General features: G+C 44.1%; 1 protein-coding gene across 8 annotated transcripts; it reads left to right on the top strand.

Annotated features, from left to right (window-relative positions):
- Positions 1 to 6,304: 6,304 nt before the first annotated feature.
- On the top strand, positions 6,305 to 27,443 carry sh3kbp1 (SH3-domain kinase binding protein 1). 8 transcript variants are annotated; one of them, XM_031796625.1, is made up of 19 exons: positions 6,305 to 6,575; positions 8,557 to 8,711; positions 12,713 to 12,815; positions 14,663 to 14,769; positions 15,105 to 15,249; positions 15,448 to 15,521; positions 18,619 to 18,708; positions 20,569 to 20,638; positions 20,797 to 20,891; positions 21,228 to 21,329; positions 21,436 to 21,487; positions 22,335 to 22,412; positions 22,900 to 23,038; positions 23,130 to 23,200; positions 23,531 to 23,640; positions 25,683 to 25,829; positions 26,360 to 26,586; positions 26,685 to 26,748; positions 26,871 to 27,443. In XM_031796625.1, exons 1-19 carry the CDS (start codon positions 6,572 to 6,574, stop codon positions 26,907 to 26,909), a joined length of 1,872 nt encoding a protein of 623 aa, XP_031652485.1. In that variant the 5' UTR covers positions 6,305 to 6,571; the 3' UTR covers positions 26,910 to 27,443. The 8 variants fall into 8 exon arrangements, with proteins under 8 accessions (XP_031652485.1, XP_031652484.1, XP_031652489.1 ...); XM_031796624.1 differs by having other exon boundaries at positions 8,554 to 8,711; XM_031796627.1 differs by having other exon boundaries at positions 6,321 to 6,575; positions 14,666 to 14,769.
- Positions 27,444 to 27,537: the final 94 nt, after the last annotated feature.

Here is a 27,537-nt window from a genome sequence, read left to right as displayed (position 1 = left end):
TTTCTTACCTTGGCAAATTGCACTCAGGAGGCCCCTTTAAATAGATTTGAACAAACAATTGGTCCCCCCAAAAATGGTTCCCTCCGTTGAATTTCTAAATCCTGATGTGGCCCTAGAGCCAAAAAGTTTACCCACCCCTGGCCTATAGGCTATCTCTGAGTTCTATGCTCTCATTTCTTTAGCCGCCAATGGATCACAGTGTACCAATGTGTTTATATGGCAGAGGCTGATGCTCTCGCCTTAGTTGAGTTTTTACTTTTAGCTTTTTATCGTTTTACTTCAGATTTGTATTATTCACCATGTGACAATGATTTTTAGAAACTAAAACGAAATTATTGAATTTAAACTGTTCCACAAAAATGTGCATAAAAATGATCATAACTGGCACGCATATCGGTAGGAATGGTAGGATATATTGTAAGCTTCCCAAACTTGAAACTCACAAGTTAACTATGGTCTTTACCAGTGGCGATTTTAGCATGTAAATCTTGGTGGGGCAAACAAAAAATGTTTTGGGGGATGCATGCTAGCAAAGCCACTGCACAACACAAAACTAAACAATACAATGCATTATAACGCTGGCAAACGGTGCCCACCAACTGTTAGGGCCTACATAAAGCTGTCCCAACAGCAGAGTCCCAACAGCAGAGTCCCAACACCTTACCACTGCTACACCTGGCTATCAGCAGAGCCTTGTCTGGCAGCAAAACAGTTCATTCAAACATAGCTGATATGGCTGACTTGCTTTAACAAAATTGGTTTATACTGACAATTGAGATGTACAAATTATGACATAAGTGGACGACGAGCGCATCAGAGGATATCCGTAATTTCGATTAAGACATTAATTAGCAAGCTAGGACGGACGTACTGTAGTCAATACAACCATTTGTTCAGCACTTTTGAAATGTACAGCAACAGAATTCAGAACATGGGCTGTAACTTACAGTATTTTCCCTGTACACCAAGTCAAAACCGTAGGATAAATAAACGGGGCATATAAGCAGACAATGAACGCTCTTACAATATTCAATAATTAGGTTTCTCTAACACAGGTTATAGGCTACATGTGCACCACCAAGTCAGAACAGTGGGCGAAATTAAAAGGGGAAAAGTGACACAATTATTAGGGTGAGGCACATGAGCTACTAACAGCTTACTACATTTTTTACTATAACACCCATTAAAAAAAATGTGAACATGAAATCGTTTGCACACATAAGAGTTCCCGTGAAAAAACATGCCCGCCTATGGAAATCAAAGGCCTGTCCAACTGATTCGTTCTGGTGCCAGCCCTGAGCCCATGCCAAAAAACAGACATCTCTAGCTGAAACAGACAGATGGTCATTTTGATGGTCATTTAAAAAAATACTGTTAATTAGATTGACACACGGGTGCGTCAATAGACTGTGGGATTATAGATGAATTGTACATGATTTTGAAAATGATATTATAGGTACCATTGACTTGCATTGGATATCTCTGGGGGCATTTTACCCCACTGGCCCCCCCTATTGGGCAGCAGGTTGCCTAGTGGTTAGAGCGTTGGACTAGCAACCGAAAGGTTGCAAGATCAAATCCCCGACTGACAAGGTAAAAAAAATATGTTGTTCTGTCCCTGAACAACGCAGTTAACCCACTGTTCCTAGGCCATCGCTTAAAATCAGAATTTGTTCTTAACTGACTTGCCTAGCTAAAAAAAGGTATATTTAAAAGTTTATAGCTCTAATGTAGATTATATACATCACTTTTCTAAATGACAAAATATTAGATACATTTACCTCAAAATCATTTGTTCAAGTGACTTAAAAAGTTGGAATGTTTATTTGAGCATGAACAGGACTTGTGGTCCAATGTAGACTCCTGATTCTATCTATAGGCTAGGCCAGGGCACAGCTCAGCCCTGTGACAAACAATATGCATATTAATGTATGTGTTATTAGGTACACACACAGATTATGCATTTTAGAGTATTAAAAACTGGATTAGAAAATAATTAGCTCTTTCTCTCATCCATCTCTCTCCTATCTTTCAGCTGTCCCCAGCACATTCTGTATGGCTCACTCCAGCAGAGACAACAAACACACGGCTTAACTGTCCCCCTAATACACACACACACACACACACACACAGAGACACACACACCTTACACAGCTTCTGGCTCAACTTCCAACTCTGTCTGCGTTATTAGTGTATGAGCAGGAGCGTGCACCGAAGAAAGGGAGAGAGAGCAGCAACCAGAGGAGGGCTGCAGAGAGCAGCAACCAGAGGAGGGCTGCAGAGAGCAGCAACCAGAGGAGGGCTGCAGAGAGCAGCAACCAGAGGAGATCTCCAGAGAGCAGCAACCAGAGGAGGTCTCCAGAGAGCAGCAACCAGAGGAGGGCTGCAGAGAGCAGCAACCAGAGGAGATCTCCAGAGAGCAGCAACCAGAGGAGGTCTCCAGAGAGCAGCAACCAGAGGATATCTCCAGAGAGCAGCAACCAGAGGGGGGCTGCAGAGAGCAGCAACCAGAGGAGGGCTGCAGAGAGCAGCAACCAGAGGAGGGCTGCAGAGAGCAGCAACCAGAGGAGGTCTCCAGAGAGCAGCAACCAGAGGAGGGCTGCAGAGAGCAGCCACCAGAGGAGGTCTCCAGAGAGCAGCAACCAGAGGAGGTCTCCAGATTAAGGAGAACGATGACACCTTTGCCAATGTGGTATCCATCAGCCAACCAACAATTACCCACAATTGAAACACCTGGTGCCTTTTGAGAGAAACACCCACTGGGTGAAACAACTGCAGGCTGAGTATGTACAGGTACAGCACTATATACTGTATTGCTGTTAATGCACATGCTACTTCACAATATCATACTGGAACTACACTGTAAAAATAACTAACCAAAATATATTTTTAGAGGATGAGTGTTGTCGTGTCTTTGGCTATGCCGGATTAAGTGATATGACATGCTATTCTATAAAATAATTTCCCTGTAATTAATATTACCTGATTGAGCTAATCATGTAAATGTAATTAACTACAGAGTCGGGGCACCATGAAAGAATATTTATAGAGCTGTTATCTTCCGAATAAACTCTTAGACATAGACATAGTAATATTTTACATCAATAGGAGTCAATATTAATCGTCACCTTAATTCAGTCTCATCTGAAAGTTGTAAATTCTTGGTTATCTTCACGAACCCTGGCTAACAAGTTGAATCAGCAATACAAAATTGGGTTTAATTATTTATTTACTAAATACCTAACTAATCACACAGAATTACACATACACATAATTAATCATAACTTGATTACAAATGACGTCATAAAGGAAAACGTCCCTAGCGGGCGGAACAGATATGACAGCTTGTGACACAAAAGAAAAGGGGCTGGGTTTGAGTGAAAGAGTGGGAAGACTGAGGAACAAAGGGCAAAGCTGTGCTATCATAAATACAGTTTCTTATGCATTCTAAATTACCGCCCATTTGGAAAAGGAAAATTCTATAAATATTTACTCTGAGCTGCGCTTCGGTAGGTTGGTGGTAGATGGAAGGCCGTGTTGCCAAGCCGAGTCCTTTGTCCTTTGAAGAATGTCTCTGGTGGTCAATTGGATACGTTGTAGTAACATCGTTGTGTGGTAGACGGGATACTCTGTCTGTTCCTTCCTAACCTGCGTTTGCAGCTGCTGTTGCTAACTCAACGGCTAGGAGGTATCACTTCTGTAGTGAATAAGAGTTCAAAGTTCATACCATTCGCAACCAAAGCTTATGCTGATGTTGGCTTCGTTCTGTAGTTATTATCTGAACCATTCTGACATCGGACCGTCGTCCTCACCTCCTCGGAACAGGGGGTTATATTGTCGTCAAGGCTTTATATAGGAAGGGAGAGGAGGGCGTGTTTGAAAAGTTTTATAACCCATGTCCCTTCACAGGGGCGGGCCACTGATTGAGTAGAGCCCTACCTTATGAAAACCCAAATCTCACATTTTAGAAGCCAAAATCACATTTCATCCCATCACGAATAATTTCCTATTCAAACTTTTAAATTGAACAACAATTCCTTGTGAATCCGATAACTCTGATGTGTAGACTTTCCACTGTTGAGTTTATGTCATCTTATCATTGATGAGAATGTCTCAGATGACAACCGAACTGACATCATATTCACCGCATATGTTCAATTGGTCGGATTACCAGAATATAGTTAATTTCCCCCCACCTTCTGATGTTCCCAGAATCTCTATGTTAACCAAGGGATTTGCAAATGTAACATCAGTAGGGTAGAGAGAGGAAAAAGGGGGAAAGAGGTATTTATGACTGTCATAAACCTACCCCCACGCCAACGTCATGACAGTGTGCTTGATGTTGTTGTGAACCATCACCAGTACATCTTTGATGATGAAGAGGGCTTCAACCTGGCCAAAACTCAGTGCTGTGGGCAGAACCTCATTGGCCAACGGTCCAAGTGCCTGGACAAGGTGGGGGAGGAAGCCTCACCATGTACGCAGCTATCACTGAAGATTGTGTGGTAGGCCATTACTTGGATCCTAAAACACTGCACACCTGATTGTTTGTCAATGAACTTGAGCAGGCCTGTCAAGTTGATGCGGTCACCTACATCATTGTACGGGACAATGTCAGGTTCCACCATGCAGAAGTGGTTCAGGCATATCTCCAATTTACATTTAAGTTGTTTAGCAGACACTCTTATCCAGAGCAACTTACAGTAGTGAGTGCATACATTTTCCTATTTTCTTCATACTGGTATCCTGTGAGAATCAAACCCTCAACCCTGGCGTTGCAAGCGCCATGCTATACCAACGGAGCTAAACAGGACTACCTGTACCTGAACCCATACTTTCCTTCCCTCAACCCTATTGAGGAATTGTTTTCAGCATGGAGGTGGAAGGTGTACGATCGCCAACCCTCCTTCTGGCCATGGATGAGGCATGCGACGACATCAATGCGTGCTAAACATTGTTTAATTTTCATTAATTTAATTTGTTTAATTTAATTTCTTACATTTGATTACAGACAGAACACCTGTTGCAATTATATCTGAAAAATCAAATGTATTTTTTGCATGGATGATTGTAGAAGATGTCTTCATTGATCACACCTTTGATTACACATTGGTTAGATATTATGGAAGTTATACATTTTCTGTCAATTTTGTTGTGTAATATAAGTCTATTGCCTAATGTGAAAACTATTCCTTTCAGCATTTCTAAGGGCGATTTGAAACGCATATCATGCATTGTTTGCTATTGGATTAACTGGTAGTTAAAACGAGTAAATTGAAAAGATATCATGTTGTGTTTTGGTGATTAAACCAATGTTCTCATTACATTTTACAATATACAGTACTTATATTTTGAACCAATGGGTGTGTGGTGAGAAATGTTTACAATCCAAATGAATGCACAATGACAGGTTTTTAATGAAAGAATGGCTGCATTACAAGTGTGACCAGTTTGGAGTGTTGTACTAAGAGTTGTGAAAATGTACCACATACTTGTAAAACAAAAGTACCAAAGCGATACAAACAACTGTAACCATTCTCTCTCTGTCTCTCGCTCTCCAACCTTTCCATCTTTATGATACAGTTGGTAGAAACTCCTGCTCCTTTCTCAAAACAACTGGAGTAACAAACTACAGTGGAAACAAGAAACCAATACCCCAGTCTGTGTTATAGGCTGAGAACAAAGCAGCTGATTGAACCAGATGTTACATGATGGCTGCGTTCCAGACAACCTACATTGTAGGCTAGTCGGGTTGTTCAAATTATATCTACATCATATTAACGGGGTTCCTGACATTTTAACAGAGTTAAGAACACATCGTAGGCTTACTCCACAGCTATCTTGAAATGTTGCCGATGGAGCTATCCAATTCCTACCTTTCGTATAATTCAAACGGTTCACACTGTTGGCGAGGTAGAGGACCCTGGCTAAAGCCCAGTTCGAGGCAAGTTCAGAGAGTCAACGCTATATGCTAAGCTAGCACACTGACGTCGGTTATACAATGTTAAACACAACGTCCACGTTTGCAGAGATCTGTGATCTAATTGATATCAGGCCTCTAGAGGAACTATGTGATCATCTTCCCAACATGTCTTCAATGAAGGCAGCATGGAACGCCACCAAATTATGTACAGGCCTGCGCAGGTTATCCAATCTTTATGTTCAATGCCTGGAGTATGTTTTTCATAGGAGGAGCCACATCAATATTATACGCCTGTAAAGAACTGGTATAGTTTGTGTATCTGGAACGCACCTAATATTTTGGGGGAAGATTCGTGATTTCTCGCGATATTTGTGGTACAGAAGCGTTACGCAGTTCAATGCAGGGCAGAGCGCACAGAGCGTTCTGTACATCAGCGCTTTTCCGCTTTCTGGCTGCTCTCTGGTGTGACCGGGGAGAAAGCGGAAGGAATATGGTTCCATCTCGCGTTCCTCCCGCTGCAGCGCGTTCATAACGGAGCTCTCGTGCGGGAGGCTGGGGTTCGTACTCGGTCCACCAAATAACAAGATTCCTGTCTTTCCAGTTAAACCCTGTAGTCCCTGCAGCAGGAGCGGAGCGTCACGGGAACAGATGGGTAAGATGAGATGACAATGATGTGTTTGGGTTTTTCTAACCGTTGTGATGCGTCCATTTAACATTTTAACGGATAGAAACCGAAACACAACGGGACACATCCGGAGACTGTACAGTAGAGATGTTGAATGTAGGCTGTATTTTTGTTAGCTGCGTGTCCTGATGGCCATAACGCGATGCGTGGGCGTGTGTTTGTGTGTGTGTGTGTGTGTGTGCAGCAGACAGAGTAAGAAGACATTGATGAGTTACAGATGTTGACACGTTTACATTTTTATTTTCTCCCTCTCTCTCTCTTTCTCCTCGTCTCATTGTCTTTGCTGGAATATAGCCTAACTGAGTGTAAATATGTTTAGTTGTAGAGTTACTGAGTGGTAGTGACGCTCCTCCCGGTAAACCCAAGGGAGAGGTGGGGGGAGAACACAGGAAGAGAACAGAACGCAGCTTCATGCTCTTTACTGTAACACTGACTGCTGGTGTGTAGCTATGCCATATCCCCTCCTCTCTTCCTCCTCTGTTCTTGCAATTGTCTCTTCTCCTCTGCCCCCTCTTCTTCTTCCCCTCTCTTCTCTGTTCATTATGTCCCTGTAGTGCATGTCTTAGCCACCTGTGACTGATAATACACTGATTCACAGATTCACACACACATTTCTAACACATCAGCCCATCTTTTTCTTTGAGGCCCCAACACCGGTCCATTTTTGTATAATTTCGCGCAAAAAAAAACAAACAAGTTAGACAGGCCCACTAAGCAAAAAAATTGACCACCCCTGCACACACACCAGCGCTGACATCACCTGAGTCCCTCCCTGAGTTGGAGTCCTGGTCCCCATGGTAACCAGACACCTCCGCAGCACCTCCATGGCGATGGTGATATTCATGATGCAGCTGCAGTGTGTGTCATCAAGCTTCCAGCCAATCAGAGTGTGAGTGTATAAGAATGTGTGTGTGTGTGTGTGTGTACCGTGACCAAGAATGTGTGTTTTGAGTGAGAAAAAGAGGGCATATTTTTTCCATATGTGTGTGGGAGTGTGTGGTTTGGTCTTATCTAAACTAACTGCAGCTGTTGGAGAAAGGTCAGGACAGAGCAGACCCATCCAGTACACAGATGCTGGGGGAGGGGGGCTGGGTGTGTGTGTGTTCTACATCAGAGTGGGAGTGTGTTATGTCTACAGGCTTAGTTGCTACACTCCTCTGGTTCCTCTCCAGCTCTCCTCTCTTCTCTCAGTACAGAGAGGCACAAGGTAGATAGAGATAGATACAGAGAGAATGAGTAAGGGTGTTTTAGGGGTTGGGGTCGAGGAGGAGGGAGATTGAGTCATAGCCGTCCTCCCTCTCATTCCACCGTTCCCATAGTTACACCCACCCCCCTCCCTACCACCACTACCCACACAACTATGACAGCAATTTCTGTATTTGTCTTTTTTAGAAACAGAGGTATTCTCATTGGGCGCAATCTTAACTTAAGATGCATACACTTAAACTCAACTATTGCGTAAATCAGGAACATTAGGATTCAGGCCTTTAGCAATAAATAGTAACCAAGCTTGTGTTACCCATTCTTCAAATTCTGTGTCCTATTTGTTAGCTATTGAAGGGCAACTAAACCACTTTTCTAAACCTCATTTTCATTTTCTCCAGCAAAACACCAGTGTCTACATATGTAATATAAAAAGTTCAACCTGATCACATCATCAAAAGTTGTAAAATATGTAAAAGTGATTTTGAAACAGGTTGAGATTCATGGTGACATAGGGAGCAATCAAATACCCTCCCTCTGGCTAGAAACTTGTTGCAGGATTTGAAAATCACTGTTTTCTCTACTTTTAATCCTACCCTATCCTTTTAAACACAGATCATAGAAACACATCATTTTCACATATAGACACTGGTATGGTGCTGAGATAATTGAAAAGTGGCAGAATTACCTTTTAGTCCAAGTCTAAATAGTTTTGTATTTTTGTGTGTGTGTGTGTGTCCAGTAGAGGCGGTGGTAGAGTTTGACTACGAGGCTCAACAGGAGGATGAGTTGAGTCTGCATGTTGGTGACATCATCGTCAAGGTAACGAAGGATGACGGAGGATGGTGGGAAGGAGAGATAGACGGACGGAGGGGGCTATTCCCAGACAACTTTGTCAGGGTGAGTAACAACGACAACACACACACACATCAATGTTGTTGTTCCTATATTGTGTTGTGTTGTTGACTCTTTCTTAATATTCTGTAATGGCTAGCCTAATGAACTGTGAAGAACATACAAACATGTTCTGTGAATGTCTTGGATGCGAGACCAGATGCTGCACTGTGAGATGCACACTGACACCAGTATCTCACAGTGATGTGTGTGTTGTGAAGGGGGAAGCGTCCACTTCCTTTCCCAGTAGAGGAAGTAGAAATGATACAGGCAAACAGGAACACATTGTTGTGTGTTTCTGTATCCCCCAAAGGTCAATGATAGACATCTACTGTAGAATAGAACAGATAAGAGTTCTGCTGAACTTTTGCTCCAGAAACTGATTCTATAATAATGAGTGAAATATTCTGTTATGTTTTTGACAATGTCACTGCTCACTCAGATTACACTCACCCTGTGGTCCGTGTGTGTGTGTGTGTGTGTGTGTGTTGGGGGGGACAGTTAAGCCGTATGTTTTGTTGTCTCTGCTGGAGTGAGCCATACAGAATGTGCTGGGGACAGCTGAAAGATAGGAGAGAGATGGATGAGAGAAAGAGCTAAATTCAAGCTAGCATTATTTTCTAATCCAGCTTTTAATACTGTAAAACTCATCGTCATCATCTGTGTGTGCGTGTTATGATTCTCTTCCCTTTCTCAATAGTGTGCATTTGTTCACTCCTCTTATGAACTTACTGTAGATGCCATGCACCGTGTGTGTGTGTGTGTGTGTGTGTGTGTGTGTGTGTGTGTGTGTGTGTGTGTGTGTGTGTGTGTGTGTGTGTGTGTGTGTGCGTGCATGCGTATATTGTCTCAGACCACAGAATTACAAATGTTATTATACTTCTCCCTAAAGTGTACCCTTGCTCACTCCCCCCGTGGATTTAAAAGGAATGGAAAGGAGTAATATGGTGAAAGCCCTCTCCTAGTCCATGCTCACACCAATCCAATGCTTTTACAGCCATGAGAGTGAAGGAGTCCAGACATTAGGGAGACCATCAACACTGGCTGATAGAGCAGAGAGGATATCAGTGAATCAGGGCCTTAGAACAGAGGTGCTGATATTTAGATCTTGACATTACATGGGTATTGTATTTTGAGGTGTTTGTCACTGGTGTACAAAATAAAATAAAAAAATATGCAAAAATGAAACTTAAAAACGGGAAGCATAGAAATATCGCACAGAGAACTTATCTACCACTTCTTAGACTTTAACTCACATTTCTATGTAATAATTCTGTCGGGTCACCCAAAAAGTAACAGTGCAGCTTTATTGGATACAGGCCCTGGTGTGTTATAGTGCTGGGCTGCAAAAATACATGGAAAAAATACTGGTTCCCGGGGGACCAAGCTGGAGAACATTCACCTCAGAGGGAACGGGTTTCACCAGATGGGTCCCATGAATTGTCAGTGTGTGTGTGTGTGTGTGTGTGTGTGTGTGTGTGTGTGTGTGTGTGTACAGTAAGCAGGTGTTTCCTGTTCTGACATTGTAAATCTCGACCTCTTCCCTTCGTCATTTCAGTTTGGTTTCCTTCTAGAGAGAAACATGCTCACTTATACTCTGACACACTGTGTGTTTGCGCGAGTGTGTGTCGTTGCTCCAGTGAGCTATAGTAGCTGCAGGGCAGCGATTATGAAACTGCATCGTGACAAATGCATTAAAGAACTGTGAACTACACAGCCGTGTGTGTGTGTGTGTGGAAGGAAAGGGCAGTGTATGTTGCAGCTGTAGGACATTACATACACATACACTACATCAGGTCTTTAGTGTCTTGTGATAGTTTATGTAAGAAGAAATGGAAAGACACTAACTTCTACATCTGCATTGCTTGCTGTTTGGGGTTTTAGGCTGGGTTTCTGTATAGCACTTTGACATCGGCTGATGTAAAAAGGGCTTTATAAATACATTTGACTGATAACTGCATTAACTGTGGACATGAAGATAGGGTTAGGGTTGAGCCAGGCTGTTGACATGAAGCTAGGTTTAGGGTTGAGCCAGGCTGTTGACATGAAGCTAGGTTTAGGGTTAGGGTTGAGCCAGGCTGTTGACATGAAGCTAGGTTTAGGGTTGAGCCAGGCTGTTGACATGAAGCTAGGTTTAGGGTTGAGCCAGGCTGTTGACATGAAGCTAGGTTTAGGTTTAGGGTTGAGCCAGGCTGTTGACATGAAGCTAGGTTTAGGGTTAGGGTTGAGCCAGGCTGTTGACATGAAGCTAGGTTTAGGGTTAGGGTTGAGCCAGGCTGTTGACATGAAGCTAGGTTTAGGGTTGAGCCAGGCTGTTGACATGCAGCTAGGTTTAGGGTTGAGCCAGGCTGTTGACATGAAGCTAGGTTTAGGGTTGAGCCAGGCTGTTGACATGAAGCTAGGTTTAGGGTTAGGGTTGAGCCAGGCTGTTGACATGAAGCTAGGTTTAGGGTTAGGGTTGAGCCAGGCTGTTGACATGAAGCTAGGTTTAGGGTTAGGGTTGAGCCAGGCTGTTGACATGAAGCTAGGTTTAGGGTTAGGGTTGAGCCAGGCTGTTGACATGAAGCTAGGTTTAGGGTTAGGGTTGAGCCAGGCTGTTGACATGAAGCTAGGTTTAGGGTTGAGCCAGGTTGTTGACATGAAGCTAGGTTTAGGGTTGAGCCAGGTTGTTGACATGAAGCTAGGTTTAGGGTTAGGGTTGAGCCAGGCTGTTGACATGAAGCTAGGTTTAGGGTTAGGGTTGAGCCAGGCTGTTGACATGAAGCTAGGTTTAGGGTTAGGGTTGAGCCAGGCTGTTGACATGAAGCTAGGTTTAGGGTTGAGCCAGGCTGTTGACATGCAGCTAGGTTTAGGGTTGAGCCAGGCTGTTGACATGAAGCTAGGTTTAGGGTTGAGCCAGGCTGTTGACATGAAGCTAGGTTTAGGGTTAGGGTTGAGCCAGGCTGTTGACATGAGGCTAGGTTTAGGGTTAGGGTTGAGCCAGGCTGTTGACATGAAGCTAGGTTTAGGGTTAGGGTTGAGCCAGGCTGTTGACATGAAGCTAGGTTTAGGGTTAGGGTTGAGCCAGGCTGTTGACATGAAGCTAGGTTTAGGGTTAGGGTTGAGCCAGGCTGTTGACATGAAGCTAGGTTTAGGGTTAGGGTTGAGCCAGGCTGTTGACATGAAGCTAGGTTTAGGGTTGAGCCAGGTTGTTGACATGAAGCTAGGTTTAGGGTTGAGCCAGGTTGTTGACATGAAGCTAGGTTTAGGTTTAGGGTTGAGCCAGGCTGTTGACATGAAGCTAGGTTTAGGGTTAGGGTTGAGCCAGGCTGTTGACATGAAGCTAGGTTTAGGGTTAGGGTTGAGCCAGACTGTTGACATGAAGCTAGGTTTAGGGTTAGGGTTGAGCCAGGCTGTAGACATTAAGTTAGGTTTTGGGTTAGGGTTGAGCCAGGCTGTTGACATGAAGCTAGGTTTAGGGTTAGGGTTGAGCCAGGCTGTTGACATGAAGCTAGGTTTAGGGTTGAGCCAGGTTGTTGACATGAAGCTAGGTTTAGGGTTGAGCCAGGTTGTTGACATGAAGCTAGGTTTAGGTTTAGGGTTGAGCCAGGCTGTTGACATGAAGCTAGGTTTAGGGTTAGGGTTGAGCCAGGCTGTTGACATGAAGCTAGGTTTAGGGTTAGGGTTGAGCCAGACTGTTGACATGAAGCTAGGTTTAGGGTTAGGGTTGAGCCAGGCTGTAGACATTAAGTTAGGTTTTGGGTTAGGATTAGGGTTGAGCCAGGGTGTGTGTGTGGATCTTGTTGCTCATCTGTTGGTTAAGGGTTAGGGTTAGGTCACTGGGGTTACAGACATTCAACTCCAGCATCTGGTTGATAGATGTGACACAAGACAAACACACAGATCACACATGCAGATTCAAAACAAACTTGCAAACTCTCTGTCTGTCTGTCTCTCTCTCTGTCTGTCTCTCTCTCTGTCTGTCTCTCTCTCTGTCTGTCTTACTCTGTCTGTCTGTCTTTGTCCAGGAGATAAAGAAGGATGTGAAGAGAGAGGTGGGGCCTAAGTCTGATCTCTCCAATGGCAGTGCAAGCCCTGTGTCTGAGCCCAGCCTACGACCAGCCAGGAAAGGTAAGCCCGCGCACATGCACAGACACAGACACAGACACACACAGATACACACACACATACACACACACAGGTCCTTAGATAGGTTATATTCCCCCTGCTCAAACACAGATCCCATTAGTGAGATATGGATTTAGGGTCAGGTTATCCTATGTCCTTCTCACAACACACATGCACACATTTGTAGTTCTACCTTTCACTAAAGGAATTAATCACTATACTAACAGTGCTATGTATCGTCGCTGTCTGATGAAAACCTCCTAACTTAATTTTAGCCTTTTTAAAAAATATATTGAACGCAGTAACTTCCCTCAACAAAAACATTTCATGACTCTAGGGCCATAACATGTATTAAACATTTCTTATGAAGTTCGTTAATGGGAAAATATAATCATTTTTCCAATTTCCTGAAATGTTTCTGTTTTAGAAATAAGAGGTTTTCATTGGACAGCGACAATATATTACATCGCATTCGTAAAGTATTCAGACTCCTTTAATTTTTCCACATTTTGTTACATTACAACCTTATTCTAAAATGGATTAAATATTTTTTTTCCCTCATCAATTTACACACAATACCGCATAATGACAAAGCAAAAACAGGTTTTTAGACATTTTTGCACATTTAAAAAATACAAAACTGAAATATCACATTTACCTAAGTATTCAGATCCTTTACTCAGTACTTTGTTTACTCCAGATGTGACGCTTGGCATTCAGGCCAAAGAGTTCAATCTTGGTTTCATCAGACCAGAGAATCTTGTTTCTCATGGTCTGAGAGTCCTTTAGGTGTCTTTTGGCAAACTCCAAGCGGGCTGTCATGTGCCTTTTAATGAGGAGTGGTTTCCGTCTGGCCACTCTACCATAAAGGCCTGATTGGTGGTGTGCTGCAGAGATGGTTGTCCTTCTGGAAGGTTCTCCCATCTCGACAGAGGAACTCTGGAGATCTATCAGAGTGACCATTGGGTTCTAGGTCACCTCCTTGACCAAGGCCCTTCTCCCCCGATTGCTCAGTTTGGCCAGGTGGCCAGCTCTAGGAAGAGTCTTGGTGGTTCCAAACTTCTTCCCATTAGGAATGATAGAGGTCACTGTGTTCTTGGGGACCTTCAATGCTGAAGACATTTAAAAAACAAAAAAAATTGTGTGAATTTTACCCCCTTTTCTCTCCAATTTCGTGGTACCCAATTGTTAGTAGTTACTATCTTGTCTCGTAGCTACAACTCCCGTACGGGCTCGGGAGAGATGAAGGTCGAAAGCCATGCATCCTCCGAAACACAACCCAACCAAGCCGCACTGCTTCTTAACACAGCGCGCATCCAACCCGGAAGCCAGCTGGCGACCTGGTTAGCGCGCACTGCGCCCGGCCCGCCACATGAGTCGCTGGTGCGCAATGAGACAAGGATATCCCTACCGGCCAAATCCTCCCTAACCCGGACGACGCTAGGCCAATTGTGCGTCGCCCCACGGACCTCCCGGTCGCGGCCTGCAGACATTTTTTGGTACAATGGCAAAGTGTCTGAATACTTATGTAAATAAGGTATTTCTGTTTTAAATTTAACAAATTGGAAAACATTTCTAAGAACCTTTTTTCACTTTGTCATTTTGGGGTATTGTGTGTAGATTGATGAGGAAACTTTTTATTTATTTATTCAATTTTAGAATAAGGCTGTAACTTAACAAAATGTGGAAAAAGTAAAGGGCTCTGAATACTTCCCGAATGCACTGTATATGTTGTTTAGTATATGTGCAGTGGGCTACAAATAATATTTGTGAACATAATACATAATTAAATAATGTGTGTGTGTGTGTGTGTGTGTGTGTGTGTGTGTGTGTGTGTGCGTTCCCCCCAGGAGATCAGATCCGCCAAAGGAGGTGTAAGGCGTCATTTAGCTATGTTCCCCAGAATGAGGACGAGTTAGAGCTGAAGATAGGAGATGTCATCAACATACTGGGGGAGGTGAGAGGGGAGGCTGACATACTGGGGGAGGTGAGAGGGGAGGCTGACATACTGGGGGAGGTGAGAGGGGAGGCTGACTGTATGTTTGGCTGTGTTTTTCAACTTTCTCTTTACTGTAGATACTGCTCCCTCTTGTGGCCACATGACAGACCTATTAAACCACATTATGATTCGGTAGTGACCCTGCGTTCATTCATACGCAGGTATATTAACTTCCCCACAGGAGCTAGCTTTCTTGGAGCCGTTGATAGCGTGCAGGTCTCCCGACCAGAACCTTGTGGTTTTGATTCCACCCTCAGATAAGTTCACTCTCCCTTCATGTTTCATGTGTTCAGGTGGAGGAGGGCTGGTGGGAGGGCAGTCTGAATGGTAAGACAGGGATGTTTCCCTCCAACTTCACCAGAGAGCTGGAGGACACGCCCCCTTCACTAGACACATCCACTAGGTCATCACAGGAGGAGCTACGCAGCAGCAGGACCAGTGAGTCACTCACACTCATGCACGTGTACGCATCACTGGTCAAATGTTTTTTATTAGCATGAAATGGCAGATACGTATGAATACATTTGAATACTATTTAAGGAAATCCAGTTATATGATTCTGCAGAACTCGAGATGGTTTTTAATGCAATTATAAGCATAAATGGTCATTATATTTGTGTGTGCTTTCGTGTGTAGGTAAAGACAGTCCAGGCAGTGAGAGTGATGGCGGAGAGAGTCGCTCTGACAGCGGAGAGATTCAACCCAAAAAGGTTATTATCTATCTATCTGTCTGTTTGTCTGGACAAACCATTTCTGTATGGACCTCGCTTTGTGCACAGGGGGATTGTCACAATGTAACAGGAAAGGGCCTTCCCCAAACTGTTGCCGCAGAGTTGGAAGCACATAATCGCCTCAGATGTCATTGTATCCTGTAGCGTTAAGATTTTCCTTCATTGGAAATAAGGGGCCTAGCCTGAACCATGAAAAACAGCCCCAGACCATTATTCCTCCGCGACCAAACTTGGCACTACGCATTGGGGAAGGTAGCGTTCTCCTGGCATCTGCCATACCCAGATTTGTCTATCAGACTGCCACATGGTGAAGCATGATTCATCACTCCAGAGAACACATTTCCACTGCTCCAGTCCCAATGGCGGAGAGCTTTACACCACTCCAGCCGACGCTTGGCATTGCGCATGGTGATCTAAGGCTTGTGTTCGGTTGCTCGGCCATGGAATCCCTTTTCATGAAGATCCCACAAACAGTTATTGTGCTGACGTTGCTTCCAGAGGAAGTTTGGAACTCGGTAGTGAGTGTTGCAGATGATTTTTAGGTGCTGCGAGCTTCAGCACTCCGTGGTCCCGTTCCGTGAGCTTGTGTGGCCTACCACTTCGCGACTGAGCTGTTGTTGCTCCTAGATGCTTCCACTTCACAATATCCACACTTAGAGTTGACCGGGGGCATCTCTAGCAGGGCAGAAATATGACAAACTGACATGTTAGAAAGGTGGCATCCTATGAAGGTGTCACGTTGAATGTCACTGAGCTCTTCTGTAAGGCCATTCTACTGCCAATGTTTGTCTATGGAGATTGCATGGCTGTGTGCTTGATTGTATACACCTGTCAGCAACGCGTGTGGATGAAATCCATTAATTTGAAGAGGTATCCACATACTTCCATTACCAGTCAAATGTTTGGACACACCTACTCATTGGGGCGGCAGGGTAGCCTAGTGGTTAGAGTGTTGGACTAGTAGTACTAGTAGGTTGCAAGTTCAAATTCCCGAGCTGACAAGGTACAAATCTGTTGTTCTGCCCCTGAACAGGCAGTTATCCTACTGTTCCTAGGCCGTCATTGAAAATATGAATTTGTTCTTAACTGACTTGCCTAGTTAAATAAAGGTAAAATTTTAAAAATCAAGTGTTTTTCTTTATTTGTACTATTTTCTACATTGTAGAATAATAGTGAAGACATCAACACTATGAAATAACACATATGGAATCAAGTACTAACCAAAAAAGTGTTAAACAAATCAAAATATATTTTAGATTTGAGATTCTTTAAAGTACCCACCCTTTGCCTTGATGACAGCTTTGCACACTCTTGGCATTCCCTCAACCAGCTTCACCTGGAATGCTTTTCCAACAGTCTTGATGGAGTTCCCACATATGCTGAGCACTTGTTGGCTGCTTTTTCCTCTGCAGTCCAACTCATCCCAAACCATCTCAATTTGGTTGAGGTTGGGTGATTGTGGAGGCCAGGTCATCTGATGCAGTACTCCATCAATCTCCTTCTTGGTAAAATCGCCCTTACACAGCCTGGATGTGTGTTGGGTCATTGTCCTGTAGAACATCCAATGATAGTCCCACTAAGCGCAAACCAGATGGGATGGCGTATCGCTGTAGAATACTGTGGTAGCCATGCTGGTTAAGTGTGCCTTGAATTCTAAATAAATCACAGACAGTGTCACCAGCAAAGCACCCCTACACCATCATACCTCCTCCTCCATGCTTGACAGTGGGAACCACACATGGGGAGATCATCCGTTCACCTACTCTGCATCTCACAAAGACATGCCGGTTGGAACCAAAAATATCAAACCAAATCAGACCAAAGGACAGATTTCCACTGGTTTAATGTCCGTTGCTTGTTCCTTGGCCCAAGCAAGTTTATTTTTCTTATTGTTGTCCTTTCGTAGTGGTTTCTTTGCAGCAATTAGACAATGAAGGCCTGATTCAAACAGTCTCCTCTGAACAGTTGATGTTGAGATGTCTGTTACTTGAACTCTGTGAAGCATTTATTTGGGCTGCAATTTCTGACACTGGTAACTCTAATGAACTTATCCTCTGCAGCAGAGGTAACTCTGGGTCTTCCTTTCCTGTGGCTGTCCTCATGAGAGCTCGTTTCATCATAGAGCTTGATGGTTTCTGCAACTGCACAAAGTTCTTGAAATGTTCTGTATTGGCTGACCTTCATGTCTTAAAGTAATGATGGACTGTTGTTTCTCTATGCTTATTTGAGCTGTTCTTGCCATAATATGGACTTGGTCTTTAACCAAATAGGGCTATCTTCTGTATACCATCCTTACAACACAACTGATTGTCTCAAACGCATTAAGAAGGAAAGAAATTCCACAAATGAACTTTTAACAAGGCACACCTGTTAATTGAAATGCGTTCCAGGTGACTACCTCATGAAGCTGGTTGAGGGAATGCCAAGAGTGTGTAATGCTGTCATTAAGGCAAAGGGTGGCGACTTTGAAGAATCTCAAATCTAAAATATATTTTGATTTATTTAGCACTTCTTTGGTTACTACATGATTCCATATGTTTTATTTCATAGTTTTGATGTTGTCACTATTATTCTACAATGTAGAATCTTTAGACTAGTTGAGTATTTGGAGCATCAGCATTTGTGGGTTCGATTACAGGCTCAGAATGGCCAGAAACAAAGAACTTTCTTCTGAAACTCGTCAGTCTATTCTTGTTCTGAGAAATGAAGGTTATTCCATGCGAGAAATTGCCAAGAAACTGAAGATCTTGTACAGACTGATGAGTTTCAGAAGAAAGTTCTTTGTTTCTGGCCATTCTGAGCCTGTAATCAAACCCACAAATGCTGATGCTCCAAATACATTTCTTAGTGTGTGTGTGTGTCTATCTCGTGGTAAGTGTGGTTTAATAACAGTGTCATGATAACTTTAATATGTTATAACAGTAGTTGTGGTGTCTATAGTTAGTAATAGTGTAATTGTGTTAACTAGTTAGTAATAGTGTAGTTGTGTTAACTAATTAGTAATAGTGTAGGTGTGTTAACTAGTTAGTAATAGTGTAGTTGTGTTAACTATAGTAGTGGTAATGTGTGTCTCCAGGTTCGAGGGTTCGGGTTCGGTGACATCTTTAAAGACCAGCCCATCAGACTGAGACCTGCATCTGAAGATATGGACACAGAGGGAGAGAAGGTGACACACACACACATAATAGTGCATATACAGGTAACTGCCAAAACAATGGAAACACTTGAGTAAATGAGGATAACAAGGTATATTGCATCTGCATGCTTTCACACAGGTGTGGTTCCTGAGTTAATTAAGCAATTAACATGTATAAGAATGCTGGGCAGGCCATTATTTTGGCTGAATGGTTTGATGAGCATGTATAAGAATGCTGGGCAGGCCATTATTTTGGCTGAATGGTTTGATGAGCATGAAAACGATGTTAACCATATGCCATGGCCGTCTCAGTCACCAGATCTCAACCCAATTGAACACTTACTGTATGGGATATTCTGGAGCGGTGCCTGAACCATGTTTTCCACCACCATCAACAAAACACCAAATAATGGAATTTCTCGTGGAAGAATGGTATGACATCCCTCCAACAGAGTTCAAGACGCTTGGAGAATCTATGCCAAGGTGGATTAAAGCTGTTCTGGCTCGTGGTGGTCCAACATCCTATTAACACCCTTTATGTTGGTGTTTCCTTTATTTTGGCAGTTACCTGTATGATGTTTGTGTGTGTAAATGGGAGAAAGGAAGTCCAGACTAGGCTCCGCCCTTTCCTGTCTTTCAGTTTCACAGCAGAGGAAGTTCTTCTCATTACAAACATTCACACACACACACACACACACACACACACACACACACACACACACACACACACACACACTCCCTTCATCAGTGAGAGAGAGCTCTACGGGGAGTGAGGGAGGGAGGGAAGGAGAGAGGAAGGAAGGGAGGGAGGCATTGGGGGTTTTCTCCGACGTGTACACACACAGACATACACTGGGTCACTGTGGAGGGTAAGACAGCTACATCTCTCTCCTTTTCTCTCTTTCTCTTGACTTTTTCTCATCCCTCTCGCTGTATTAGTGTTGAATCTGCTTTGTAAAGGGACTGTCTGGATGATGGCAGGGTTACATTTTCTTCAGGGTGTGTCTTGTCAAGGTGCGTATGCGTGTGCTAATCTATGTTTGTCGGGTGGGTGTTTGAGTATGTGAGTTTGGGTACGTGTCACGGTGTGTGGGTGTTTGAGTATGTGAGTTTGGGTACGTGTCACGGTGTGTGTGTGTTTGAGTATGTGAGTTTGGGTACGTGTCAGGCAGGGTGTGTGTGTGTCTTTGTGTGTGTAGGATGTTCAGCAGCCTGTCCTGCTGTGCGGGTGGCTGTAGTGATGGTTTATGGGAAGTGTAGTCTCAGTTCTCTAATGAATGGGGGCGTGGGGGGGGGGGGGGTGTACCATGGATAGTTCTGGGGAGTAGCATTTAGACCTCCCTAAAAAAAACAGTGCCTAGAGTTAACATCTGTACTAGACTGGAATGTCTCCTCCCCTGAGGGCTGAGGAAGTATCCAGCTGTGTGTCACAGACGTTATTTTAACGATGGTTGACCAGTTGTGTACGGGTAGGTAAGTGTGTGTGCCTCACACTGCTCCTATTAAGTACAACTCTGATTAGACTGGGTGGAGAGAGAGGGATGGAGTAAGCTATGGAAGGGTAGGAGGGAGAAAGAGTGAACAAGGGTGGGAGAGTGAGAGAGGGGGAGGGAGAGTGGGTGGTTTACTGAGTGTGAAACAGAGAAGTGTGTGTTTGAGACAGACCAGGCTCTGTGTGTGTGTGTTTCCTGTTGAAGAGCCACTCTTGTTCCACAAACATAGCGTAGGGATCCGTTCCAGCCTTATAACAACAGCCCCTTATACACTTCACACACAACTATACATACACACACACACGGAGCACAGTCTGTACGGATTTGATCCCCTGATTATTTCACATGGAGATATATGGGTATGTATTTATGTATTTGTTTCCCTCCACTCCTCTAGGCACAGGTTAGGAAATCACCCTCTGTTGCCCCGGAAACTATGAAGGCGGAACCTGAGGGCAAGGTGAAAGGTGAGAATGAGGGGCCTGGGATCTACTAGATTCTCATTGGACAGTCTGTCTCACTTCCTGATTCATACCTAGAATAAGATAACTATGCTGAGTCTCTTGATTTGCTAGAAATACACTTTTGGGATTCAGAGTTTCTCTTTGTTCTGACTGGTTCTCAGGCCGTGAGCTGTGTAAAGTCATCTTCCCGTACGACGCCCAGAACGAAGACGAGCTGTCAATCAAAGAGGGAGAGATCATCTCAATCATTAACAGGGTGTGTGTGTGTGTGTGTATGCAGGGGAGCTTTTAGAAGTGGGGGGTATAATTATCATTATTTATTTTTTATCCAGTCGGATTAATACTCCAAACAGCCTACCCGACCGTTTGGAGGCGTCCACATGGTCCTAAAGCACACTGTTGCCTCATTTTGTATCACATTCCCATGATTAAACTCAAGGGGACAAAAATGCAATTTCAGAATGTAGATGTTGCACCTGTCTGTGTGTGTGTGTGTGTGTGTGTGTGTGTGTGTGTGTGTGTGTGTGTGTGTGTGTGAGATAGGGGTGTGTGCGTGCGTATAACCTGGGTATGTGAATTCTGTGTGTTGTAGGACTGTGCTGACGCGGGGTGGTGGATGGGGGAGGTAGGGGGGAGAAAGGGAGTCTTCCCTGATAACTTTGTCAAGCTGCTAATTCCTGATGTAGAGAAAGAGGTAAGACACACAATAGAATTGTATTTATGCTGTTTTGGCAGTGTTCAAGGAAGGAAATTCCATGAGAGCAAAATTACTTTGTGCATGTGCACGTGTGTGTTTGCAGAGACCAAAGAAGCCGCCTCCCCCCAGTGCCCCCTCAGCTAAACACACCACAGGTAATCCCCCTGTCCTCACCTCTCTTTTCCTCTCCTCTCTTCCCTTTTCTCCCCTAATCTCCATCCTCTATCGCCATCCTCTAGCTCTCCTCTATCTCAATCCTCCATCTCAATGCTCTATTTCCATCCTCTATCTCCTCTCTCAATCCTCTATCTCCATCCTCTATCGCAATAATATCTCTCTATCTCCATCCTCTCTCCTTTATCTCCATCCTCTATCTCTCCTCTCTCAATCCTCTATCTCCTCTCTTCATCTTCTATCTCATACCTCTATCTCTCCTCTCTCCATCCTCTATCTCAATCCTCTCTTAATCCTCTATCGCCATCCTCTCTCCTTTATCTCAATCCTCTATCTCCGTCCTCTATCTCCATCCTCTCTTAATCCTCTATCGCCATCCTCTCTCCTTTATCTCCATCCACTATCTCCATCCTCTCTCCTCTGTCGCAATCCTCTCTCCATCCTCTATCTCCCATCCTCTCCTCTGTTGCAATCCTCTCTCCATCCTCTATCTTCATCCTCTATCTTCATCCTCTATCTCCATCCTCTATCTTCATCCTCTATCTCTATCCTCTATCTCTCCTATCTCAATCCTTTGTCTCTCCTCTCTCTGCTCTTCTCCGCTCAGACACTGGTACTGTTTTGTGTGCGTCTCAATCCTCTCTCTATCTCCATGTCCGCTCCTCTATTTTCTGTGTGTGTTTAAGGGAGAGAGGCATAAACCGTTAGCTATGGAGATCATTAAACCAGACAGATAGACAGAGATAGAACGAGAGAGAACCAAAGATCTAGGGAGGAGTGTCAGTAATGTCTCCCTGAGTTGACCCCTGACCCCTGTGTGACCTGTAGAGAAAAGATCGGAAGTCAGAAAGGTACCCCCGGAGCGCCCCGAGCACCTGCCTCATAGACCACCTGATGACAACAAAGGTACTATAGTACTACTACAAATACTAAACTCTGCCTCACAGATCTGATGACAACAGAGGTACTCCCATACTACTACCACAGTACTACTATTATACAACTACTACTATACTACAACTACTACCAATACTATACTGCACTATTCCAGTATGATCTGCTATGCCTGCTGCAGCCTGACTACTGCTCTCTCTATGACTACTACCCTACATGGCTATTCAGCCTGCTTGGGTTCCTATTCAGCCTGCTTGGGTTCCTATTCAGCCTGCTTGGGTTCCTATTCAGCCTGCTTGGGTTCCTATTCAGCCTGCTTGGGTTCCTATTCAGCCTGCTTGGGCCTTATGCTGCAGCTCTCCCCACCTCTTCAGCTGGCTGACACCTCACCTCTATGTTGACCGTGTGTGACTGTGTGTATGACGTTCCCATTCAGAGACCTACTATTTTACCCTCTCCGTATACATGTATGTGTTTGTTAACTTGTGTGTGTGTGTAGGTGAGGAGGTGAAGGTTGGAGAGATCCCTAAGCCCACCCTCCCATCCAAATCTCCAAAGAAGCCCCACCCACCAAAGATAAGCTCCTCCCACCTCCCTCCCCGACGCCCTGACAGACCTGAGAGACCTCCTACTGTACCGTCAGTACACACACACACACACCCCCACACATACACACACACACACACAAATCAACACACACTAAAGTTGTTGTTTGGTCTACCTGTTCAGGTGCGAGAGCCCTAAGTTTGAGGGTGGGGCTGTGACTCCAGATCCTGCCTCTGGCAGGTCAAAAGATATTGGTGAGTTTGACAGGACAAGGGGCCAATCAGGGTCAGTTTGACAGTTATGTGGCCGGACATTAGTCCAGTCAGAGCAGGGGAGTCGGCTGACTCAAGAGACAGAGGTTTGGCTTTATCTCTCTTTCTCTCTTCCTCTCTCTGTCCAAATGCAAGGAATTAGCAACCCTAGCCTTCTTATAGATCAGGACAATGTGTGTGTGTTTGTTTGTTTGTTTGATTGCCTAGTCTCTGGTTAAATGTTAGAATTGTTCCTATAGATTAGCATTATAATGGTTGTATGGTGTGTGTGTGTGTGTGTTTGTGTGTGTGTGTGTGTGTGTGTGTCTGTAGATGTGGTTGACTTGGACTCTGTAGTCTTGTCTACAGAAAAACTAAACCATCCGACCGCAATGAGACCAAGAGTCCTCGACCGCAGACCACGCTCCCAGATCATCAGCACAGTGAGTATACACACACACACACACACACACACACACACACGGGGCCATGCGCAGACCTTTGGTGGGGCCGGTGCTCAACGTAGCTGCGGCTCAGTGCTCTACTGCCGCTTCCCCCTCCTTGATCAGCGATGAAGCTTCTGTCTGGTGTGGCCTACAGACTTCATGTTGTTCACAAAGGACATGGTCAACATTCCATGCGTCAGAAGGCAATTAAGCATAAGCACGATTTCATGTTCTTTTTTCAGGAGGGGAGTTAGGTTACATGCAGCCATTTACATGTTGTACACAAAAGACATGAGCAACATGTTCCTATAAACTCGCAGATCGTTTTTTTTGCCCCAATGCAAAACTCAAGTGAGGAGTTACATGCAGTTATCTAGACAGGATATCAAGACAGGACACAAGCAAGACACAGACAGTCAAAGTAGTCATGTTCTTTTTCAGCAACTCTGGGTAATGGTTATTATATGGCAGCCACTACAAAGATTAGCCTACATCGTCACACAAAACGCAGATTGTTTTTGCTCCAATGCAATGTGCACGGACTGCATCCTGCTTTGTGCAACTGCAATATCCATTACAACAGACCGAGATGGTTGTAACCGTCATAATAGCCTGGCATGTTTGTTGAAATCACCGCAGAGTTTTTATTTCAGCTGTTCAGAAATAAGAGGCAGAGATACAGTAGGCTACATCATCCTGGTTCAGAAGAGGGTGAGGAAAGAGAGCACGAAGGGAGCAGCAGCTACTCAGAACAGAATGCGTGTTAAATAATACATGCGCAGAACGTGATCTGGACCCGTAGCTTCAGAAAAACAGGTTAGCAGAGGGGCGGGGCGGGGGCAAAAACTCAGCCACGGCCAAATGTATTTTACTTAAAGCTAGAATCCTTCATTGAAACAATAACCAATTCCTAGATAGAGCTATAGATGCAAGGACTGACCATCCATGATATCAAATGTATAGTTTTAACCATGTTTTGAAGATTTTCAGTGTTTGTTTATATTTACATTGTTTACAAACATTGGAGTTAAACAAGCTTATATTTTGGTTCCTGATGGGGTATGACAGTTGAACTAAGCTCATGAGGCATTTCTAAGTTATATTCTTCAAGAATCAATGAGTACATATCATTCATTTCTAAGTCCAAAAAGGATGTAGCAACTAAGATTGCAGAGGCCAAATCGAGTTCCATACTGCATCACCATGTGCCTACCAAATTTTGTACCAATGTGGCTCCTCCGTATAGCTCCGCATTGACATGATTGGTTGACGGTAGGTGGGGGGTGGAGTTCCTGTATAAACACACTTCCTTGACAACATCCTTCACAACAGCTCTGCTCTGATTCGCAAAGCGCAAGAAGTATGAATGTCCTAACTTCTACAGAGGCTGTATCGCAGTAAATGCTGTACGGCCAATGCAGACTCCGGATTGACCATGCAGCGCCTTTAAGCAACCTATAACTAAAGATTAAAGGGAGATAGGTTAAGTATCTTTGCTATAACCACTACTGGAGTGGGCTATCATCGGATCATCGCTAATGTCGGCTAGATGAATCAGCTATTTATCTAGGCTATGCTTTCAAAACAAGCTAGTCTTGACTTGATTTGAATTTGTTCCTCTACTGACAGTCGGACTGCAGTTGCCTCCTTCTCTGTACCTGACCGTGAGACAGCACATGCTAGCAACTCCAAAGTAACCTACTACTGATGATTTTAATTTCAAACTCACTCCCTACGCTGGTGCATCGCTCCTGCATGAAACGAGGAGGAGTCGGGGGATTCTGAGTTTATGTGAAGTCATCTAGTTTGATAGTCAAATCATTCGAGATTCAGAGTTTATGAGAAGTCATCTAGTTTCATAGTCAAATAATTTTTTTAATAAAAAGAGCAGGTGCTCCAGCACCCATAGGGCTCTATCTGTGCACGTGCCTGCACACACACACACACACACACACACACATACTTTTCCCCGTAACGTGTTGATGACACCCTTCTCTCTCTCTCTCTCGCTCTCTACTTCCTCTCCTCTTCTCTCCCAGTCTTCTCTGTCCAGTATTGACTTGCTGAACTTTCCTGCGGTGGAGGAGGAGAAGAGTGAGAAGGACAGAGAGAAGGAGGAGGAGCAGGACTCCTTATGTCCAAGACCAGTAGATGTCTCTAAGAGGAAAGCACTTCCCACCATCACTGTAAGAATTGTTTTCATGATTAACCTGCTTCTTAGCTGTGAATCAGAGTGGACATTGTGTGTGTGTATACCCAGAGGGTTATACTACAAAGCAGGACAATCAATTTAGCCAAATAACTTTGATAAACATTGAGAAATAAAAAAGGTTTCAGGTTCCTTAATGAACCTAGACTTGGATAAGGGTAGCTATAGAACAATATAATCAATCCATGCCCATTTCAAGCATAGTTTTTAATAAAAATGTAAATAGCTGGCTAACTCATGAATCTTGATTTGTGATAAACCCCACAGGTACCTGACAGTAAGTTAGCTGGCTAACTCATGAATCCTGATTTGTGATAAACCCCACAGGTACCTGACAGTAAGTTAGCTGGCTAACTCATGAATCCTGATTTGTGATAAACCCCACAGGTACCTGACAGTAAGTTAGCTGGCTAACTCATGAATCCTGATTTGTGATAAACCCCACAGGTACCTGACAATAAGTTAGCTGGCTAACTCATGAATCCTGATTTGTGATAAACCCCACAGGTACCTGACAGTAAGTGTCTGCTGCCCCCCAAGCCTGCGGTCCTCCCTCCACTTTCCACAGGAAGCCTGGCCCTCCACTCAACAAGCCCACCCCCTTCAACTGTAAACCACACCTCTTCCGGTTTAAGCCCCTCCCCCGAGCGTAGGCCGACACCCACCCTGGAGGAGCTGAGAGGACAGCTTAGAGAGCTGAGAGCCTCCGTAGAACTGCTGAAGAGCCAACACAGGTATGGTTGTGTGTGTGTTAATAGTGTGTGCGTGTGCATATGAGTTTGCGTGTGTGTGTGTGTGTTAATAGTGTGTGTGTGTGTTGTCTCTGTCCCAGGCAGGAGATGAAGCAGTTGTCTAGTGACCTGGAAGAGGAGAAGAGGATCCGCATTACTCTACAGGTGAATACACACACACATAAACACACACACATGGTGATGCTCCCTGTCTAGTGCTTAACAACATGCATTCACTACTGATACAATTTTATCTTATCTATACATTTGGTGTTTGTGTTTTTCAGATAGAGGTGGAGCAGATTAAGAAGAGTTTAGCTAAATGACCCTTCACCCCTCCGCTGCGCACACTGATGACATCACCACAGTTTAACATCATCCTGAGGCAGGGTTCAGCCGAACTAGTTTGTGCCAAAAAACAACAACAAAAATGACAGACGATCCCAATCCCTCACCCCGTCTGTAAGTTTGTTTGTGTTGAAAAGGCTTGTTTATTTGTTTGTTTACTGCAATCTGATTGGAGTGCTCTGCATCAGGGGAGTGGCCTCAAGTTCTCACCTGTCTGTCACCACGGTACTCAAAACACCTGGAACACCTATTCCTCCTCTTTGTGTCTGTGTGTGTCAAATTACAAGGTTTCCATTGCAACCCCTCACTGTGGCCTTCCTTCCGGTTTTAGACTCCTTCCCTCCTTCCTTCCTTCCTTCCCTCCTTCCTTTCTTTCAGATGACAAAGAGAAAGTGTCTTGTTTTTTTCTTGGCCATTGCTCTCCAGGAAAGTAAAATAGACTTTTATATTCCAGTGTTCTAAAGATGAAGAGTATGAATGTGTGCCGATTTTAATAAAAAAACATCAACCAAGCTGTTTCCGTGTGCCTCTGTCTGTCCCCCTACCCCCAGGGAGAGCCACGGTATCAGTTACTGTGTCTCTGATAACCCAACCTGGACACACACA

The sequence above is a fragment of the Oncorhynchus kisutch genome, linkage group LG18, assembly GCF_002021735.2.
Source record: "Oncorhynchus kisutch isolate 150728-3 linkage group LG18, Okis_V2, whole genome shotgun sequence".
NCBI lineage: Eukaryota > Metazoa > Chordata > Actinopteri > Salmoniformes > Salmonidae > Oncorhynchus > Oncorhynchus kisutch.
This window is presented reverse-complemented; position numbering and strand designations above follow the sequence as displayed.

What these genes read in the sequence shown, in the direction of transcription:
- sh3kbp1 (XM_031796624.1), top strand. An exon ending in TCATCTCAATCATTAACAGG is followed by an intron (nt 20,892 to 21,227) that starts GTGTGTGTGTGT and finishes TGTGTGTTGTAG; the next exon opens with GACTGTGCTGACGCGGGGTG. An exon ending in TTCCTGATGTAGAGAAAGAG is followed by an intron (nt 21,330 to 21,435) that starts GTAAGACACACA and finishes GTGTGTTTGCAG; the next exon opens with AGACCAAAGAAGCCGCCTCC.